The sequence below is a fragment of the Falco cherrug genome, chromosome 10 (genome assembly GCF_023634085.1).
Source record: "Falco cherrug isolate bFalChe1 chromosome 10, bFalChe1.pri, whole genome shotgun sequence".
NCBI lineage: Eukaryota > Metazoa > Chordata > Aves > Falconiformes > Falconidae > Falco > Falco cherrug.
The window spans coordinates 36,060,572-36,083,761 of NC_073706.1; the positions used below are offsets into that span (position 1 = coordinate 36,060,572).

At 41.1% G+C, this 23,190-nt stretch overlaps 1 protein-coding gene across 6 annotated transcripts in view; it reads right to left on the reverse strand.

Moving 5' to 3' along the window:
- Nucleotides 1-23,190, reverse strand: part of MOB2 (MOB kinase activator 2) — a 116,444-nt gene that overhangs the window by 59,217 nt on the left and 34,037 nt on the right. Inside the window, exon 2 of one of the 6 annotated variants that reach the window (XM_055722024.1) lies at nucleotides 10,883-10,950. The exons of 3 other annotated variants lie outside the window; for them this stretch is intronic. In XM_055722024.1, coding sequence (XP_055577999.1) covers nucleotides 10,883-10,905 — 23 coding nt within the window. In that variant the 5' untranslated portion in view covers nucleotides 10,906-10,950. Of the gene's footprint in view, nucleotides 1-2; nucleotides 56-10,882; nucleotides 10,951-20,096; nucleotides 20,147-23,190 lie in introns of those variants that run through there. 2 more of the 6 variants (XM_055722018.1, XM_055722017.1) reach the window with 2 other exon arrangements.

Genomic DNA, 23,190 nt, shown 5'->3' on the forward strand with positions numbered 1-23,190 from the left:
ACCCATTCAGCGTGTATGAACCATTCCTCTTGAGTCTCATACTTGCAGATAAGAATCTTAGGAAAAAATCCAGAATGAGGTGGTTTGTCCTCTGCTAGACCAGAATACAGGCACCTGTTTGGTGGTTGCGCTTTTTGTTCACCAGGGGATCTCTTTCCTGTTTCTCTGAGTCATCAGAGAGGAACAATGTGAAACCGCCACCAGAGCCACTTAGCAGGAAGCCCAGAGGAAACTGCCTGCAGCCAAGCAAGAGTCTCGAGGTGTAAAATCTCCCCACCACACCTCCGACAATATCTCGGAGCCCACCACAGAAAAGCAGCAAAAATTCACGGAGAAGCGGTTTTTACAAAACACCTTCACCGCTCCCTGAGTGTGCAAGAATAAATGCTGTTAGAAAGCTGTGTTTTACTGGTGAGCTGCTGCTTCCCAGGCTGAAAGCAGCTTCGGATCTATTCCTCTCTCCTCACGAGCCCGCTGCAACTATCGCTCAAGTATCCAGCACTACCGTCAGAGCACAAGGCAGCTAAACAAGATGCCCTAAATAACAAACATTCAGACTTTTCCGTGGTTTTTCTCCCGCTAATATCAAGTTGGAAACTACACATGCGGAAAGGGACACGCAATTAGTGGTTAGAAGGTTCATCTTCCTTCTTGAAAGTTAAAAGACAGGCAGATGTGAAGTCACGCTCAAATGCAGCAGAGAAAAATATCCTCTAGCAGCCCAGTCTCGGGCAGGCTGCCCTGCATAAATCACACCATCGCACTGTCTCCGATGCGGCTGTTTTCCTTCCTTTTCTGTTCACCCTACCCTTCCCCGAGAGCTGTGAACTAAACAGCTGCACTGTTGAACATCTGGACCAGAGGAGTGAATCTACCATGCAAAGCAAAAATTACACCAGATAATTGCTGATCATTTACTGTCTGTGTGCAAATCGGCACTGACTCAAGTAATAAATCACGTGAAAAACATTTTTAACAATGAATGTTGAAAGGACTGTCACTTGTGGCCTAGGTGAAACTGCTCTAGCATAATGGGAAAACTGCACACTAGCCAAATAGAAACATTCAATATTCACTACCTACACAGAAGAAAGCGATGGGTAGGGTCCCACAGTACTCTGGCCCGAGTACAACATTATTCTGTATTTTAATGGCCCAAATCTCACACTGTCAAATGACAATGTTTGTTAAGCTGAATTTTTATCTTTAACCCATCTTCGCGTTGTTCTTTCAAATTTGTCATCTGAAAATTTAAGTTACAGAAAAACAGCCTAAAAAAAAAAAAAAAAAAAACCTGCGTGATTTCTTTCTAGGTGCCCAACATTACACAGTTAGGTGTAGTCAGGCATACTTGTATAGGGACTGATTAGATCACAAATATTGAGAGAAAAAAAGGGTTACAATGAACTACAGGCTGAAGAAATCAACTATGTCGTACTGTTGATAAAAGGCAGCAAGACTGACCTGTACAAATATGCTGCGTCTGCAAGACAGAAAGCAATTCCCAGCATCTATCGGGCCTAAACTGGAGTATCGTGCCCATCCCCCAGCACCCTAGTTGAGGACAAACGCATAATTAGCTGGAGAGAGCACCCAGAGAGCACCAAGAATATTATTAATCTCACAGATGAGAAAGCAGAGAGCAAAACAAGGGAACACCTTCCAAGAATGCAGAACACTGCTGTAAAGAGAAAGGAAACAAAATGTTCTTCCTGCTCTATCCATCACAAAGGGACTTGAGCTAAGCAAGAAACAAACCATGTTAATATTAGATTTTTTTTGGTAGAGGGGTTTTTTTGGGTTGGTTTTTTTTTTTTTGTCATTGGTGGTGTGTGGTTTTTTTTCTTTTAAGTATAGAAATAGATTACAAAGTCTCCATTATTGTAGGCCTTTGCAATGATCTTGCTCCAGAGCTGACTAGGTGACCTCTCCAGGTGTCTCTCATCCCTAGCTTTCTATGGTTTGCTCCCGCTGCTAGCCAGAAGAAAGAACAGAAATTGTGCAGTGTAACCACATGAGGCAAACCAGCTCAACCCAAACCAGATTACAGCATGCTTTCCCTTTCCTCAAAGTTAGTTATACTGGCCAGGGCTGCACACAGGTCCAATACAATACCACCACAGTGGTAGCAGCACTCTGCTTTTATCACACACATCATGGGGAAGAATTATACCATGTGTTCTTCTCAACCATCAACTTTGCAAAGATCCCACCAACACGCCTGGCTGGCACCAGGGTCCGATTCTTCCAATTGCTCTGGTCAGGCCCCGCTGTCCCCAGGAGGGAGTGCAGAGTCACTACGGCCACCAAAGAGCTAGAAGTGAGGTCCCTGCGGGCGGCTACCTACCAGTCCTGCATAAAGCAAAAACACATTCTTGGAAGCTTATCAAAGAAAACCAGGATGATTCATTTGGTTAATAACTTGGAGAAGAAAAAATAGTTAAAGCTAATAAATCACTGCTATGTAAAGATCACTTCTAAATGCTCTGCAACCCCAGAATCGAACAAACACTTGAATTCAAGTTTTCTTCTTAGAAGCCAAGATTTCTGGAGAGGTGGTCTTAAACCCAGGCTCAGAGTAAATCTGGCATGTCTTCAGTTTTAAGTGAAATAAATCATGCCCCACTGAAAAGATACACCTGACAGTTTAATTAAAGCATATATGACACTGCAGTTACGGGGTGTCCACTAATTTGCCTTGGAAGTGTGCCAGCAATATGAAACAAGAGCTATTGGGAGGTGGTGTCTGATGACTATTACTTAATAGCAATTGACTACTGTTGGAAGCTGAAGAATCACAATTTTTGTAATTAACAAAAAAAGCAGACCTTCCCACAGCTTTTTTTAAGCTCCTTTCTGGATGCAAAATTTAAGCAATATACCCATGGATTTTCAGAGCCTTTTGTTTTGACTGGCTACCTAATCTCTTAAAAATAAGTTTCAGCATGATGTTGCTGCAAGCAGCTGCTGTTTTTTCCAAACTGCTTCTCTGAAAGACACCAATGCTTTTTTTCTTTCTCACCCCTCCATGCTCTGTCAAGGATTACAGCAGCACAAGGGTATGTGTTCTTTAACATCTCCATCTGAAAACTATTATAGGAAACCAGCAACTAAATATAAACTGTCCAATAGGAGCCGGAGCCAGCCACATTGATGCTGGGATCCCAAAATGCTATCATGGACAAAAGAACTTACCACAGAAACACAGCTAAAGCCTACTTGCCAACACGACTGCTTCAGAAACAATGAATTCCTGCTTCAGAGAGGTCGTCTGGAGAAATGTATTTCGTTAATAAAGATTAAAAAAACCTTTATTTTTAGTCAACATGAAAATAAAGACAAACTCGCTGAAGTAGGCAACAATGATGAGGCAATATGCTACACACATTATCTCCTACACTATTTTCAAGTAGCTGCACCTAAAGAAAACCTTTTCTCCTCTCCCTACACATACACATTCCAGAGAGCATACACAAGCTGAATCATCATTACTGCGGTGAAAACACATGGGAGGAGGGAAAACATCTTTACATCCCCTTAAGATTCCTTCTGACAAATAAAGCATTCTTACAGCCCACTTCTCTTTTATTCCCTTCCCTAAGCAGAATCCATAAACTTTAGCATGGATTATTTGTTCCCAGGCTAAACATTCATCCAATTACTGCTCTGCTTCTGAGGGGAATTTCAACAAGACCATTTGGCCCAGTTATTCTGGACGTTAGCTTCAAGTACAGTTCTTTAGATAACAGAAATTAGTATGGATGATTTACCATTTTAATCCGTCTCCCAGCCACTCTGTGCTTTGAAAACAGCATTAAAAGATCCCCGTTTCAATTACTATTAAAAAAAATAATCTCCATTTAATAAGGAAACGTACATGTTAAGTAAAAAGCTGGGTACAGAAGAGAATAGCTAGTCCTCTACTACTTGGAAAGACTTACAGTACACTCAGTTTAATTATTCATCCAGGGAGCTTTGCATATGAATGAAACATCTTTCTACATCTAAGAAGAAACACTCACTAGCAACCCCAGTCCTCCACATCTGGTCAGGAAAGAGAGAGGAGACAGTGTGCCCATATGTACCCTATTTTCCAGAGCCATGGCTTTTTCCAGGTGTTAGAAGTTACTTCTACAACATTTAGTATTATTTTACACATGTATCCTTGACCCATTCCCTCCAATGCCTTTGAAAGCTCCATTTGCATTTGTCCCACAACTGAAGAGAACAATTTGCTCCCTTTTCTCCTGGTAAATACCCACTAACCTAATGCTTAACCTTGTTTTCTACTGTCTTGCATCATAACTTGCACTTAAGGGCCAGCCAAGTTAATTCCCAAGATAATCAATGAAACAGTGAATTGTTACAAGAAACAAATTTGAGTCTACTTTTCTAGTCTGATTATGCACTTACAGCACTTTGTATTAGTTTGCACATCACACAGGGTATTAAATAGTAGGTCAGTCAGGTCCACTTCTACTTAACCACTTTGCTAATTCAGGCTTAATTTAAACACTGATATTGGGGAAACAAAGAGCTTACAGGTCAGTATCAATCGTTGCTGGATAGGGAACGAAAAAGTAAAGGAGAACAGGAAAACTGACTCTGAGACATAGCTGGAAATAAACGTTTTCCCCAAATGCTGCTAATTCATTCTGCACATGAAGATAGTGCTGCCTCAGCTTCAGAGCTGAAGGGATTTTGTTGCCAAAGCTGTAAAGAAATCCATTTCAGTGGGGGTTTTGGCTTCATATTGAAAAGAAGAAAAAATCCTGTGTGGGGACACCACAACGGTCAATATACAAATGAAAGCCATACCACATTCCCTATATACAAACAGAAAGCCGTAACACATGAGAGGTCTTTAATTTGCTTTTGAAAAGATTATATTTTTTTACATTAATACAACAGCCAGTCCTGATTTAAGGCAAAGACGACAGCAGCACCAAAAGGGTTACTGCAAGCACTTCATAATAAGCAAAACAGGACAGCACTGGAGAAAGTTACTGAACTGAAATAACAGAAAAGCAATCCGCCTGGAAACGGAAAAGGGTGGGTGAGCAGTCTCTACCGGACAAGGGCAAAAGCCAGGGTTTATAAATTTAGAAAAAAATACACGCCCACACAAAGCTTCTCAAGTAAGAAGATGGGAGGGGGGAGAACCACACAAGGTTTTACAAGGCCTTTATATAAATTTTGCCTAATCATCCTTAATGGACATCTGCCCATGGCTTAGTACAGGAAAGACCAAGCTTTCAGTGTGTGCCAAACCGTCTGAAACACAAACCTCTGGCACACTGCCCACTTTGATCCCCCACTTTGGGCAGCTTCCTGGAGGTAGGTTTGGAGCAAATGAACACAGACAGATCACTCTTTGGAAGGGCTGTCTAAAAGAGTTAATGTCATGCGAGTTTGGTGTCAGACTTCACAGTGCTCAACTGCATTATTTTTAACTTACCTTAAATGATTTCTAGGTTTTTAAAATCAGAAGCAGCTAGAGAGAATTCAATAATTAGTTTCAGTGTTAAAGAGAGGTCCTTACACAGGGTTAACACAAGTACTGTGGCAAAATAATTTTTTAGCAAGGGGTGAAAGTGGCTCTCCTTGACGCAGATGGGCATTAAGACCAGCTATGTGGACAAACAGTTATTTATAGAACTGGCAAACTGCTGCAGAGCATGAAGACCCCCATTCAGATCAGCCCCCACAACCCTGTCCATCTCAAAGGAAGGCTCATAAAGTAGCATAATAAATAGTAAAAGAAGATTGATGTTCTTGGCAAGAGCAGCAGGCAGGTAATTCGGAGCAGGCACTGCCCCTCAGTCCACCAACAGGAAACAACTGCATGACTTACCGCAACGCCCCACCCGAGCAGTCCCAGCCGGTATAAAAGTCTCTGCTGCAAAATTTAGCTAATGATACAATCCAGGAGAAGTCTGGAAGTACCACAGAGGGAGAACAGGAGAGAAATTTCTGAGAAAGAGACTTTAGCTAAAATTAACTACACATGATCAGGCATGTGTGAATCCCTGAAGCCTATAAAGCAAGCAGAAAGAAAAAGAAGTTAAAGTTTTCTACTGCACAACTTGCCTCTCTCTTATTTAAGTTTAGCTAAGTGGTCTCACGCTAAGGTACTAAAAGCTGCAAGCAATTCTTCTACTAAAAAAAAAGTTTAAAACTAGATTGGTTTTGCTAATCATGAAACAGTACCCAGATTCCAATACAGAAAGCTGGCATTCCAAAAGTAAGAGTTTTATTACATAGAACCTTTAACAATAGAAAGGAAGGAAAAGTCTTTAGATAGTAAAAAAAAAAAGGTCTGTCATTTTGGTCAAATACAGAATGAATCATTAAAAACAAGAGGTATCAAGAAATACAATTGGATAATAAGGGTATAAATTTTGTAAGACATACTGCACGCTGTATGTAGGTTAGTGAGTACAACAGGTATGAAATATACAACAGCTATGTGCTCAGTCATCAAAATATTTCCAATTTGAAGTATCAGGCCCTCACCCTCAATCTCCTTTTGAATTTGATGATGAGCTTGCTCTTACACATCCGCGGCAGCATGCTCATAGAGTCATTCATCTCTCCCATTACTATCTTCGCCACTGCACAGGCAGACTGATGGGACTCTAGAATGCTCCCCTGGCACTAGAGGAAATTCCCTTGAGCCCCAAGTTCAGACTGCAGATGCAGATTCTTATTGCCAAATAATATAAAATTTATAAAATTATTTACTTAAGAAGTTTAACATTTACACCTGTAAAAGACAACAAATCTGGCAGCCACTAAGTTGTTCTTTTGCACTTCTTAATTCAGATGGGTCTGAAAGATCTGCGCAAAAATGCTTACTTGGGAAGGGAAATACTGATCCACTCTCTGCAATTCAGTATCTAGTAAAAATTAACAAATGAACATTTCTGCACCCATGGAATATAGCTGGCTTTGACCAAAGGAATTACGTGGGGGAAACAAAGCTTGTGAGCAGTGGGGGTAGCACACCAAAGAAAAAAAACCAAAAACCTGTAAAGCCAAACACACATATTACAGGAAGACAAATATAATCAGAAGCTTTAAGCTAACCTATCAGTTGCTGAATGGTATGAAAACAAGAGGAAAACGGAGAATTGAACATTTCAGAATAAATTCTGATCATAAAAGTTATCATCCTGCATTTGTAGAGTCACTTATCAGACACACTTTATGTAATACACCCTGAGAGAGAATTGACTAGCTCAAAACAAAAACAATGCTGTTTTTGCAGATTATTCTGTACTTCTAAATTGATGCACATAATAAAACAGCTTCTCTGAAATTAAATGCAGAGTGAAAAATACCATGTGTGTCAAACACAAAGGCAGCAACATGAATTACTTGAACACTGGCTTTTTAGGTGACCCTAACAAAACCTTGCCTAACTGGACTTCAGGGGCTGCTCACCTTTTTGCAAGACCCTAAATGTTCAACAAAAAAATGTTTTTGCAGACAAATCCCAGGCATAACCCTAGTCATCCATCCTTCAAAGGCAAGCAAGAGTACTTCACCCCAGCCAGAGTCTGGACATCCTATTTGAGGACATCAGAACACTAACAAACATTTATACAGCACATTTGGAAATTCTTACAGCACTCTGGAAGAAAGCCCTGAATCCCTGCAATCTGTGTCATCTCCGTGATTGTTACAGTCAGAGTGGAAAAACCCAGGAGGAAATGGCTATGAAGTGCAGCAGGTAAAGGAAACTGTTTTGAAACTGAATCAAAATCTCAGTGCTGCTTCTTTCTACATTACCAGGGGTAAGACACACAGGGCACCATCTGTACTGTGCATTTTCATTATGTTAACTAAGGCACAGAGTGAATATGAAGAAAAACTCTCGCAAGGCTAGAATGCCGGACTGTCAGTATCAGATAGGTGGGAGCTATAAATGCTAGACTTCCTGACACTTAAACAGTTTAAGGCCAGGAATGAAGAATCTGCTACACCTACCAGTTTGGCTCATGTCTTCCACTCTGTATCTCCATTTCCTAAAGTGTAGAATGGCAGTAACGACACTTTGGGAAGCACTTGGATAGCCAGAAACTGAGAAGATAAAAGGTCTAAGGTCTTATGAGTTGAAGTGACTCATGTAAAGCCAAGCACCAGAAGAAAGAATAACATAATTCAGAAGTCCTCAGCTCTCAATTCAAACCTCACCGCTTAGGCCACGTGCCTTTCAAAATACCTCTTACATGACAGAAGCTGAATTTCAGTTCTGAATAACTGCCCTTTGTTCTCTCTTCTGTGCACACACACTTACTTTCTCTAAAGATTTTTGTTGAACATTGAGCTCAGTTCCCAAGGCAATATTGTAGGCAAATCCTAATTACTAAATCCTTACTTTATATGCCACCATTGTCAAGTCAAAAGATTTTAAAAAATTGTACGCCCACCACTAAATTTCAACCGAACTTTGCACAGCTGCTGCCTCGCCACACTTCTGGTTTTAAAGACTTCCACTGAGTAGTTGTCCATCTAGCTTATGGAGTGGGAAAACCTACAATCCAAGGCAATCCCTAACTCCTCACGTAATGCATCCCCATCCCTATATGCAGTCTCACATCCTAAAAGTGATTAGCCTAGAAAGTGGATCTTAAATGCCTTCAGAAACATGGCAACATACTACTTCAGCAGCCAAGAGGTGATTGGGAAGAACAAAGCAATATAAACCTACTCTGGGAATGAAGCATTTTCTTCCTCGCAAAAGATGGAGTCACTCAATGTTAAAAGCAGAATTTCTAAGCTAACAACAGAATTTTTATCGCTTTGCTGTGCTTTTACCCAGAATAAGGACAAATTGAGAGGATGGCTAATCTTGCTGCACAGATCCAGGTTAAATGAGAGGACCAGTTTTTGGCTGAAAACTGAGTAAGTGAGAAGCGACTTTAATTTGAAAAACTGACTGCCAAATTAACAAAGTCACAAAACTTCATGTGACAGGTTAGACTTGCCTCAAAACCATCATGTTTTACAGGTGGTATCACCCATCATTTGAAAGGCTCATGAGTTTCATCGAAGATTTTAAACAACATCAGTTTAGCCCCACACACCCCTTCTTATGTGCGTATGATGGGCAAATACTTTTTTTTTTTCCTTTGAGCACAACTAAGGGTACATCTCACATAGCCTATTCCTTCCCTACAAGTCTCTCCAGCCAACGTATCCAGTTTACTCAATGCTGCACTTGTGTTAGGCTTCCCTTCTTCATAGATTCCACCTTTACTTCTTCCAGGATTTAGAAGGGATAGTAAGGCTACAATCATATATTTTAACCTGCGTAGCTGTATTTACCCGTACACTTCCACACACAGCTTCCTTCGCTGTGGCTGGGGAAACACAGGCACATCACAGAGGTGGGGAGCTTGTTTTCAAGAGGCCGGGTACTCGTGGAGCCATTCCTTCTAGACACAAACCTTTTTTATAGAATTTCAGCTTATGCACTGGGGATTTAACCTAAGTCTTGGATGAATAAAGCACACTGTTTACGGTCACAGAGTGGCTAGCTTGCATTTGTGATTCAGAAGAATGACTTCAAAACCCAATCATTAAACTCTCTCTAAACATCATTTTAGATTCCCGACAAAAGGGTGAAAGAGGGCAGAAGAAAGGCTTGCACAGCAAATTGTGAAGGGAGATTCTCCTTACATGCTATTCTGGAAAATCTATTACTTATCTAATGTATTATTACTATTGTTGTTATTTACTTACTTATTTAGCTGGATTTTTATCCAAGTTCATGTAATTTTGCTTACTGTTACTAAGCCACAGTAATAAAAGCAGCCTTGCCTACAGTGCCGAACAGGACACAAGCAAAACCTATACTGATTAGCATACAGTTTTCAAAGGTCAATTATCACATTAGCCAAGCCATTTAGGTCTCTGCAATGTGGAGTATTCTCTCATTTTAGACAGTAAAATGGGACAAAAATGGATTAGATTGCTTAGGGTCAAACAGTACAGCTGTTGCTAAGTAAGAGCTTAGGTTCTCCAGCAGCTTGAGTAGCTGGTAATGGGCCATTTTCACACTACGCCCTTGTCCAGCTGACACCATCTTCTGTCAGATGTTTAGAGACAGCAAGCAAGCTAATCTACCAAGATAAGTTAACATTCACTTATCTTATTTCTTTACCCTGGGGGGGGGCGAAAGGGGAAAAAAAAACCCTACCAAACCCCCCCACTAGAGAAACAACAAAAAACCACCTTAAAGGACCGATCCACAAAAAAGCCTGGCTGTATCTTCACAGTCACGTAAAAAGAGTAATCAGCACCTCTACCTGTCACATTTAGAAGCAAACCCCAAAAATACTAAGACACAGTACGGGTTGTCCTAAAACTGCTTCTGGTACAATAATTAAAACCTTAAAAAAGTATATCACCAGTGTAACTTTTAAGGGATATCACCAGTGTAACAAGTAAGCTGGTGTTCCCCTCCACCCCCGAATTTTAGCCACATGGTACATATCCAAAAAGATGTATGCTAAAGCAATTTTGGGCATGCAATGTCAAGCAACTCCAGTTTCAAAATGCAACAGCTAGACTGCAGGCCTTAAAGCAGCCTTGTTGCACGTACAGACTGTAACCACTCAGCCTCCGTAGGATACGTGAGCATTTTTACAATGGCATTTGCTCTGCTAGCCTAGACAAGCAAGCCAGGCAAAGAGGACTGCTGGGTTCAGCTCCAGGTGATGAAAGAAGGAAACCTCTAATAACTGGAAATCATTCTCCCTCCAGCAGAGCTGGCATTCCCTCCCCTACCTACCCAGCTTTCTCCCTACCTGTACTTTGCACCCACATCCACTCTATGATTGTATTTAACCTTTATACTGTACTTCACACCTACCCTTCAGGCTCCCGCGCCAGCATAGGATCCCTCAGTTTTTCAGGTGCCCATCTGACAACTGAAAGCGCCTGTGAAGAACAGTACAAAGCAAACTTCACCACGCACGGCTTCATCACCTTTGACCTGCCTTTCGCTCCAACCTGCAAGCCTCACCTCTTTGGTCCAGTTACTACAAATTTCTTAAGAAAAATATAAAACTTTGCAAAGGTTAGAAGAGCTCTCCATTTCCCATTAAATTCAATCCCAGGGAGTCACCAGAACAGATCGCTGCATTCCCAGACCAGCTGTTTATGGTCATACTGAGCACATCAAACAAGCATCATGCTTTAACCCCTCACATTTACAAATCAACTTGCACACCAACAGCTGAAACCCTATTTCTTATTTTAAAACTCAGCTAGAACATCATTCAAAAAAATCACTCCTGTTCTATTTTTTCCTTCTGACAACTAATTCAATGAAAAATTATATTCTGTTGAGATACACCACTAGACTCTCCACATCCTAGTACAACAGTGGATTATCTGCTTGCTTTAGAAACAAAACACCTCACTACATTGCCATCAAATAAGATAAAGCTCAGCTCAGAGTAGTGAAAGCTGGAAACTGGTATTATTGTACTTTCACTATTAACCTTTAAAAACATACCCACTTGAAGTGGAAGTAACGAAAAGCTTTATTCTTCATAAGTGGTGAAAAACAGAGGCTCTTCAATTTTCTATGAATCATAACCAGGGCACGAGCCAGCTGTGGTCCTATACCAGTCATAACAGCTCTTATTAAAGCTTTGTTGCAAGTTGTCAGCGCTTTTTTTTTTTGCCTTTTTTTTTTTACAGCATTTCATTTTCCTCATACGCTGTGCTTATGTAACAATATATACCAAAGAATTTGGATAATCAAGTGAGATGCCTTATCTCTATCTCTGAAGTTGTAAGCGCCAAATAAACAGTTATGCAAGCAGCTACAAAATACTATAAATCCAGAGCCAGAGTCCTTGCCTCACCCCTGTAATGTCTCTGCCTCTTCCAGTTTCCCCCATCTCCTAAACAGCGATGGATATTTTATACTCATGACCAGATTCAGGGGATGTCACTGCAACACTTGCACATTTGTTAATACAGGTCACCATTTCTTATTAACTTACTGACCGAGATAATTTTAAGTCCACATACTACAAGATTTTCCGCACACACATTAGAACCAAGCTTACGTTCAAGGCCATCTTTTCCTTCTCTTCCATTCCCCGCGCACGTATTTTGGCACAATCACACAAAACCCAGTTGCTTCCCTGATGTGTACCACCGACCAGCAGCTGCAGGGCCTCCGTAACAACAAAGAGAGAGTTCATACTGTGGGTCAGGCATAAAGCAATGATGTGTTACAAGGAAAGCACATACATATGTGTTTACATTAATCTTTTTACATAACATTCCACCTTTCACCTGCAGGTATTTTAATGTCCCATCACTCTGCTTGCTCCTCAAAAGCTCTATGATAAATTTCACCAACTCCACCAAAGCATAACAGAGCAAGTGCTCAAAGAGGAAAAGGAACTGCAGCAAGTTTTGCCTAAGCATATTAGAAACAACTGCCATAATCTTTAAGCTGTATTTTGTCCTTGCCTCTAGACAGTGTAAAAAGATTAACTTTAAAAGGTCTCTTGCTTATTTTTTTTCTCCTGACAGAAAGGTAAAAAACACTGCCCTTAAAACTCAACATGATTCTTGAGAAGGCTTCTTTTCAAGCCTGGCGTAAATACTAAGTCTCTTCTGTACTCTTTCTGCCTATCTAAAGAAAGATTTGCCCTCTCCATGTTGTCATACTACACTGTGCTCCAATTACATATACCACAAGCCAGGAAAGGTTAACAAAATTTCTGAAGTTACTGCTGCAGAAGCAACAGCAACCTAAAATCCTGACATTTACAACACCAACAGACTCCCTTTCAGTGAAGGCTCATTTAAGCATTGACCAACTACTGAAATTCCTTTTCTGGCAAGCTACTGCTCTATGGAAGGACTAACACCACTCAGGAATAAGGCTTGCAATAGAAAAGACTGTGTCACACTCCTCTTGAACGTATCAAAGAATCCAGCTTACTGCTATTCAACCCTAAAATATTTAAGGATTTATTTAAAAAAAAAAAAGCAACCCACACAAAACCAACCACGTGTAAGGTAATGAGCTCGCACAGAGATTGTGTTAGCTACTATTTATTTCTTCCTCATGAGCAAGATGCATTTAAACCTGTAAACTGGTATTTCACTTCACACCACTGCAGGTGTACTCTGTAACACATCCCGCTGCTGGAGACAGATTTAACCTGAGCACAGAGAAGCTCCACTTCCCCCCTTACAGATTCAAATGGTAGCCGCATGCAAAGCCTCTGAATTGTAGTCCTTCCTGATATATCATCGTTTACAGTGCATCAAGTAACTTAGAGGGAAACAAAACGAAGACAAACCTTCCAGCAGTAAAGATGTTGCTGTAGAAGGATCTACTTTTTCCATTACAAGAAGTTTACAATACTCATATGGTTTTCAAATTTGGAGTTTACTGATCAACATGTAAATTAGAATTCCTAGACTAAGATTTTTGTTGTTTACGTATATACTCTTTTAGCCTCATAGTCCTACCAGGGAACTGTATTAAAACATCAGGCTGACAGGCTAATTTACTGAATAAGTACCATGAGGAACCTGAGAATGACTTAATTTTGTTGCTATGACCCTCATTCCAAGCCTGCACCTTCTCCTCTTAGGTATCATGCCCTCCTTACCCCATTAAGATTCACTCAAACCATAAACAATCTGTGGTGATCTCACCAAGGCGGCCACCAGTGCATGTACCTAATAAAACAATTGCTCTGGAAATCTCTCTTACCCAGAAAAGACTTTCTGCTACCACTCAGTTGTAGCGGGCCAGCAAGTGCTGCCACTGAATGCACACTCCACTTCCAAGGTCAGTAGTAAGAGATGTACCACCACCTTCACATGGGATATACAATACACACTTGAGGATAGTCTCATTTTCATTATGCACTGAGTCTAACTTTCTCTAGAATCAATGTTTTGGCCTTCTAAGAGCACTCCTTAGATGATAATGCCCCCAAAATCTTGTGTAGTTTACTGCGTGCATTGAAAAGCTCACTAACAGGAAGGACCTGCTTCATGACCACATTTCTTTGAAATATCTTGAGGAAATTAAAACTTACCTTGTTTCAACTTAATACTTACAGGACAGCACACAAAGCAAAAACACTCACCATGAGCTGGCTAGTTATCCTTAAAAATGCACAACAAACAGGTCATGCAAAGAACATTCTAGAGGCGTAAGAGGCTCTTATAGGAAGAAAAGATAGGTGTCTGAGAAGAACACAGCCTATGCCACCCTCATAACCCAGAAAGGAAGAATATTGGTCTACAGTATTTAAACACTTACTAAAGCACACTACAGGAATAAAATATCCCACCTCATTGGCTTTACTACAGGAGAAAAATCATTTGGGGCAGCATAGCCCCCTCGTAGCATCACCTGACCCGACTGCAGCACTCCCCACCAAACGCCACGCTGAGGGAACACACTGCTTCAGACAACTCAAACACCGCAGCATCAAGATTTAAGACCAGCTGGCACCGTTCTATCTTTCTATAAGCCTTTTCTATTTCAAAATCCCTAGTATGCCAAGAGCTACAAATTTCAGCACCCCTTCCTGCAATGGAAAAAGACCCAAATCACTTGGATGAACCCCTGTAACAAACAATTAAAATGCCCCCACATATATAAAGCCGTAAACGGAGGGGGCTCAGCACTCTGAGGGAAGCTGTGCACCTCCAAGCGTGGCACAGAGGCTCTCCCCATCCGCCTCATCCTCACCAGGGCTGTGACCTCCAGAGCAGGGATGCTAAGCAGCTCCCCTCCTCCAACCCTCCGCGTCTCAGACACTTCCTGTCTCCACTGGCATTTATTTTCAGCCCTCAAGATTCCTTTCTATATGTTCCAGGAACCCTCTAGCCATCCTCTGTCCAGATGGCAGACTTCAGATGAAGGGAACGGGGTCTTGGAGAGTCTTTTCTTGGCCTGCTTCTCAGCAGCCTGCTGGAACCGAGAGGCAGGCTGAGTCTCGCACAGACAAGGCTCTGTTGCACTGCAAAAGCCCTTCAATCCCTCTCCACGCTTTTCCTCAATGCCCTCTTTGTCTTCAAACAAATTTGTCTTAAACCTTTTAATGGCCTCTGCTTTCCAGGGGCACGCTTTATACAATCTACTCCCTACAAAGCTGCAGAAAGCCAGGAAGAGGGCAAAGGAAAGGGGGTCTTAGCAATGCACTAACAGACAAGCAGAGCCTCGGTTTTCACTACTTACAAAGAGATGCAGAAGAAAAAGGCAGGTGACAGGTTTCACTCCTTTTGATCCCTGTCATCTGCAAAGAGGTTTTCCTGAAACGTGCCAGACACAGCAGTTTACATACTCAAACTCACTAAGGACCACCACCCTATAATGAACTACTTTCAAACTATGACTTGCCTGGATAACCAGTCCTTTTAATCTCTGCACTGGGACAACAGAACCAGACCGTTGTATAGTCAAAGACCAACACAGCATTATCATCAACACTATACATTCATGTACAAGCTTCAGAGAATGACTGATGTCTTTGACTTTTTCAAACCAAAGTTTTGCCAAAATAAATAGAAAAATGAAAAAAAAAAAATATTGTTCCCAACCGAGGCTTCACTGAACAACAGTTTCATAAGTTTTTGTAAGATCTCTTCAGGATTCCTTCAACAATACTCATATCAAAGGCTACGACATTACTTGATTTATTTTATATATTTATATATAAAAGAAACAATACTTCCAAGACCCAAGAGGGTTTAAATCTGAAATAAAGCTGGATGCTTCAGAGCGGAATATATTTAGGCATAAACTATTCTAAAATCAAATGCTGTCCCCATTTAAAGACTAGAGCTGTCAGGAAGACTCTAATGTAGCTCTTATTAATTCAGGAAAGTTGCAAAACTTCAGTAAAACTAACTGGGACAGGAAAGTTACAGAGAAGCTGCAGCAGCACAGAAAACTTCCCAATTGTGGGCAGGACCTTAAAAATCCAGCACCTCAAAGGAAACTACCAAAACAGTGATGTGACGGGAAAAATTAGGCAAAGCACAGCATAGTCCTTTGAAGGGTAATAAAAAAAAAAAATCCATCTTCTTCATTGGTGGGAAAAGCAACACAATCTAGAGGCATTATTACACTGCAGTGCTGCTATCACATTCATGATGGTGTTTTTCCAGTCAAATTCTTGTTCTTTAGGTTTACCATTGATTTTATAAGTTAGTTGACCATCTCCTCCTGTCCCTTTTATCATGTACATTTGTCATAATACTGCCTGCAAGAGGGTATCTTCCATCTCATTTTGACCAAAATATCATACAAGAAATATCTTGAAGAATATTCACCATTCCTTTAAGGGATAGTTTGAAAACCAAATGCTACAAATAAGCTGTTTTAGATACCCTGGCCAGATTTTTATCATGCGTACTATATTTTTATTTTCCCTAACATTTGTATGTCGTTAGAAACTGATCTTTTTCAGAACTGCATAAAAGATTCATAACTAATTTCAAATATTTCAAACTTTTCAGACAACTCCTTTCATTTAAGGGGTGTGATCTCTTTGCTCATTAGGGTAATATACTAACTGCATGATGATACCCATAGCTCCTCCCACAAACATTTAGGATTGTCTAATTCAAATTTATCTGCTCATAAATGTCCACCGTGTCATTTGCAGTCATTTACTGTATAATAGCTGTAGTTGATGAACTGGTTTTCAGTTCCTGTTTTCTCTCCTCCCTTCTTTGGTTTCTCAATAGATTAAAAAAAGGTGTAGCTTCATCAGAAATTCAAGTCATACGTCCACAACCAACGGTTGGCTACAACTAGAACATCACCTAATTCCAGGAACTGAAAAATCTGACCCAGAAATTACGTTATTTAAAACTGAAACCAGTTACAGACCACCTATAAACCTTAGCTAATATCAGCTAGCTAACAAAACATGGATGGAGTGAGCCAGGTACTGAAATCATAGAAAATTAAGTCTATCAGCTATAGAGTCAATGCAACATAAGGAGAGACAGCAAACCACCCCATTATGAGCCAAGACACCCATCACCTTACCCCTGGAAAAGGGAACTCTCTTTCCTTAAATCAATGGTTTACTAATCAGACGCTTAGACAAAAGCTAGAGATTTGTGAGGGTGGTTCACAGAGAGAAGACTAAAATCCAGCAAGTATGGCGAGAGATGTTTGGGCTCCGATCTGAAGCCATGTCATCCAATAACACCCTTGGCGCTGAGCTTGCATAGTGACCTTTCTGTGGTTGGGTCCCTAGCCAGCACGTCTGAAAAACTTTCTAAGAGTATGAGAGTGTGGAATGAACAAAAAAGAGATAGGATAATCCTTTTAAAACTCATGGAATTAGTCATGCTCTTAAGAAAACCTAGAAAAAAACCAGAATTTAAGTACACAAAGAAGGCCAAGGGAGCAAATTAACTGAGGGAAAGTGGAGGGGAAAAAGACAATTGCAGTAACAGCCGAAAAGACAATCACCTGTCAGGATACGCTGACAGAGCAAAAAGAATCCATTATGATTAATGCAGATTACTGCTGTATCTGTCAAATTCTACACGTTGTTGCTTTTAAATTCAGATGGGAAGTGCACACGTTTGGTCCGGCAGTGAAAGCTAAGCTGTAATAGGCTTCGGGGTGAGCAATTAGACTATTTTTGGGACAATAGTGGGAAATAAAAAGGGGTTGCTACACTGGAACTTAAGAATTACTTCCACATATCTGTTTTCATTTCTGGCTTTAAAGCTAAAATGAGCCTAGCACTTAATGTGTAATAATTACTCTCCTTGCATCACAGCAAAGAGCTATCTTGGAATTCAGCATGAACATCTCTAATAGCAATTGTACCACAGCCCAGGACAAGAGTGCACTAAGAGCAGGAACAAAAGGGTAAAGTTTGCATTACCAGTCTCTCAGTTTCATGGGCATCTAGATCTACCAGCAACATGAGGAATAATCCAAGATAATAATACAGAAGATGGGACAGTAATCCCATAGACTAGTAAACCTGAAAAAAGCAAACGCTGAAGCCACAGGCAGCTTTATTAGACAAGCTGTATCTTCCCAGTCGTGACATGTTCCACTATCATCCTAAAAACTCACTGTATCCCCCTTCTCTCCTCGTATGCTGCACTGGGATTTTTCGCACTGATCTGAAGCTAACGAACAGCTATGCTGCATTTCTTTCACATTCTATTCTGAAAACAGGACTTGCAGTGAAAAGGGACCATAAGGGAATCCAGCTCAGTAGTTGCCAACTGCCTATTCCTTTCTCTAAGGGTGGTTAGGCTGCACTTAGACCCTTTCCATGTGTATTCCCTGGAAGCATCTGGTTTAGGTTGCTATTTTGATATCTTCATACCAAAGTTCATTTAAATAAAGCAGCTGTGATCTTTCAGCTAATAAGCGCTAAGAAAATCTTTGCTCCGAGAAAACCGTATTTTGTTACCAGCAGAGGAATGCTTCTGAACTGTCTGCTCAGGGTCTTTTGGTCAACAGGGCACTAGCCTGTGTAATATAAAAAAATAAATATTTACCCCTAGTAGATATGCCCTCAGTATCCTTACCTGTATTATCTTCACCGACCCCAAAACTCCCTGTCAAAACCACTGTTTCTGTTAAGCTGTGTGGGTAATAAGTAATTAATATCCGACTCCACAGCCAGCCATTGGAGTTTGGAACCGACTGCTATAGAACACCTCACAGTTACAGAACTTAAGGACTATGCATCTACAATATTTTTAAGTAATTGATACTGCTTTCATAAAAGAAAGGTATTTTCTGCTAGTGCTAGGAAACAGAAGGGGTGGAGTACTTAAGAGCCCTTGGAAACTGGACATCCACACTGGCAGAAGCAGCGGGAGGGAAGGGCAAGAATTCTTGCCCACACACAACCATGCATGTCCTGCAAGATCTGGGCAAAAACAAACCCCCATGATTTCAAGCTCACTCCAACACTCTGCTCATATTACTTCATTATTTTTTTTTTGCAAGTCAAGTATCTATTCTGAGGTTGTGGTTCAGAAATCTAGTTTAATGTTGTATTACAGGGAAGAGCTCTTCATAAAGCTGTCCAAACAGTCTCCCACATCTTCCCTACCAACAGATACATCTGCTCAGCTTAGTAACAAACTGATTGATACTCCAAGATATTGCATGACAAGAATACTTGGGAAAAGGGGGGGGAAGACTGAACCAGATGAAAAATACATTTTATACAGTTCTTAACATGTCAAGACTGTGATAGCATCTGAGGGAAACTGAAGTTTAAAGAAGAGTTCCTAACTTGGATCTGCTGCAGATCCAGCAGGCTGGCTCAGCTCCCAGACTACCGAAAGCCCAGAACTCAGTAGCAGTCAGCCTGTCCAGAGAGGTTCTTAACTCATTGTAATTAGGCATAAAGAGCACCTGCTTTTTATTGCATTTGTGAAATGTTACTTTATGTGCCTAAAACTGGAAACAACCATTGGATAGGAGGGTAGCAACATTAGAAATGGAGAAAGTGGATTTCTGATACACAGTTTTTTCCAAGCGCTTAAGGGTCCTGCTTGTTGACCTAGGGAGACTCCTGAACCACAACACAAAAAACCGTAACTGATTTCTTATTTCTTGCATACTAGCACACTACCTGCAAAGCATGAAAGAAACAACACAAATTTACTTTGAGAAAATGTTTCCCAACCTTCAACTACAACTCAAGCCAAGGCACGAAGTGACAACATAGATCCTGCTGAAAGTACTAATGAAGTCTCTTGGTCTAGACAAATTGAGAGTAACATAGGAATTTAATGAAGAAAGGCGAGAGGGAAAGTACTTGTGACAAGTGCTCAGTAAACTGCATCTATCCTTAAGTTTTGTTTCACACAAAGATGTAGCAAACGTAAGTTACTAATGTGTATTATCATTAGAAAAGGTTGGCTTGAAGTAGACAAGCTAAACAGGAAAGACACTCAAGATTTTGGTTTCTCCCTCCCTGCTGCTACCCCCCATCCAGTCCTCCTTCCCCCTCTTTTGGTCACCACAGTACCAGCTGATGGCCACACACCTCTGTGCTAGTTAATGTATAAAATTGTCTTACCAGCAGCAGCACAGCGAGCAGATGATGAATTCCATTCCAACAAAATTAACAGCAGGGGATTTCCAACAAGATGGCAATAGAGTAAAACACAGCTCAGATACTCAAAGAAACGTGGGAAGCCCAAGAAAACTGATTACTGAAACGCAGCCTGAAATACTAGTAGCACTTTTCCAGAATTCAGCGAGATGCAACTTCTAGCAGGCAGAGTGAAAAACAGAAAAGGGTTCTCTTCTAGAGAAAGGGTACACATACATAGCTCGCTCTTGAATAGACAGCTGCACGAAAGAAAGGAATATGCTTTCTGCCTTTCTTTTATCTATCAGAATAGCTGTTATCTAAAAGTTTCCTCCTCTTCTTTTTGGGTAGGACTGCTTTAAAAAAAACCCAACAAAACAGATCCTCCCAATAAACGGAGATTTAGCAATCATTTTGATAATGCTTTTCTCTACCTAGTTCTGCCTACCCTTCAAATCAGTTTGGAAGCAAAGAAATAGCAATTCCAAACGAATAAATAAGTAATGAGAACTGTTTTTTCCAATCTTTCCTTTCGTCTTTTATAACATCAATTCCAGTGACTCAGTTACATTAAAGAAGCCAAAATATCCAAGTCTGTTTTTTCTAAAACCTACCCACTTTCTTGAAAAGCATTGAAATGGTCGTTTTATACCTGTTTTAAGAGATTTCATAAACTCCATTCATCTTTCTGCTTATTAGTCGAGAGGGAAAAATTCCCAACTGCAGAGCCTTAAAGCCCCACCTTGTGGAAGCTGCCTAAAACATACAAACAGGCATCAGGGGGAAAAGGGCTTCAAATGGAGCTTTTACAATTAATATAATGTTTGACACTTCCACGTTGCCATCAGTCACACCGTTAGATGCATTCTACCCCAGTAGAAAAACAAGCCGTGGGGGATTACCAATACAACAAAAAGCTGGTTTTATTTTGTCGCAATAGAATAGTCATCCTGCATTGCATCGGCAGACAGCATGCGCGGCAGTCCAGAGCAGGTCTTGCTTTCGCCACATTTGCTGGCTCCTGTGGGCTGGACTTACTCTGTTTTGTGAGCACGAACACATGGAATCACCGACAGATTTATCTGGCCAAAGAGCAGACAACTGAAGAATACAGCGACCCTGCCACGAACGGCTAACGGAACTCTGTCCTGCGATACTAGATTGCCCCTCGTTTTACACGGGGATTCTGAAAGCTATTCACAGCCCTCCCCCAGCCATCTCTTACAAGCCCAGCTGAATGTCCGCATTCTGCCATTCCTAAAAGCTGGTGCTGGGGCCAACTCAGCACAGCCCCACGCTGCCTGTGACCGCAGCCTGGACCCGCACTGCCCTCTGCTGAGAGAGGAGCCTGCACAGTCCAACGAGCAACTTGCACACCACTCTTACAAGCTCACACACAGTCCCCGCATCATTTATGTACCTCGGTTTTCCTTGGTCTTCCTTCTCCTCTGTCAGCCTTCACAATATTCAGGGTTCTGCTTTATCAGGGTTTTTTTTCTGCTGCTTCTTTCCCATGAGGGCTACAAAAGCATCAGATAGGTTTCTATGTTTACATACTGTAATACCGTGCCAGCGCATCTAGACTCCAGAAACCAGTTACTGCACTACAGCACTAAAGACACATCATGTTTTTAGCAACGAAAGAGCAGATAAAGAGAGAAGGAAAAAAAAAAAAACCAGGAAGTGAGCTGTTCAAAAATAACCTCAGAAAAATGAATTTTAAATTATCCTTTGTCATCTGCAGTACACGTCATACAACAGTGTCACCTTGTGTAGTAAAACCAAGACACCTAAAGAACATATATTCATATATATACTCAATACACTGAATTAATAAAATATACCATAATCAGTAACTGATTACTAACAGTAATCACGCTACTTTCTCAGATACAAACCTTGCAATGTTTCTATTTTCAACTGTTGTCCCACTTTGAGATTTAGCTATTTGTAACAATCTGAAACTCTGGATAACTTAGGGACTGAAATACTGTACAAAATCTGAAAGCGCAAGATAAATACAACACATCAGCTTGGAACACTAAGGAGCACCGAAGTTTAAAGTGGTAGAACACAGGGCACCTGAACCTGTAAGAACAGATGTAAGCACACCCCTTGGAGTCAAGGGGAGTACGCCACTTCAGAGCACGCCGGCGTCCTGATGCTCAGGACCAGGAAAGCCCACATCTCGCCCCCAATCCCCAGCTGGCAGCAGCCACCAGGCGATTTTCAAAGCTGCTGGGAGGACACTGCATGCACTTCAGCAAGTTTCCATAGCTGGAGGCTGACTCTATCCCCTCCAACTCATCCAAAGCATCCCAACCTCCCAGCAGCGCGCCAGGCTCCAGAGGAGCGCAGAGAGAGCCCACTGCCCGCCTGCCCTGTGGGGCTGCCCCTCGGATCCCCTTCTCCAAAGACCCACACCCCACACAGCAACCCAGGGCCCTGCGCAGGGGTCGCACTGCAGCAATGGTTGTATCAGGAAAAAATAAAGAGCTATTACTCAACTGGCAAGGAGGAGAGGGGCTGATCTGCTGCTGCACGGCACCCTTCAAATTCTGAAGAGCGCATGTGAAACTGTATCTTAAAAGCGCTTGTTTTAAATAACACTAAATATTTCATTCTTCCTGTTCTCTAGGCTGTACCAGCTCCAGCTCTGAATAACCTTTCATTTCCCGCAACGCTGCTGCAGGGAGGATAGACTTTCTCTTTTAAAGAGAAAAACTGAACGCACCCCACCTTCAAAGCAGATCCTGGTTGCCCCTTTAAATACAAAAAAAAAAAGGGGGGGGCAGCGTTTTACTGCAAGAAAAAATGTTCGCAGCTTCTTTCAAGTCCTCTATAATGTTCACTCTTGGTGGCTATTACCTGAAAAAGAGTCTAGATACAATAGAAAACAACATTAAATTTGTTAATAGATTTTTAAAACCACAGAAGAAATTAAATATACCCCAGTATACAACCTGAACCAATTTACCTTCACAGTGGAAACACTGTGGTCGGTCTTTAAGATGAAACTATCAAGTCTTTATTTAAAAAAAGAAAAAAAGAAAAAAAAAAGAAAAAACCCCAACTACAT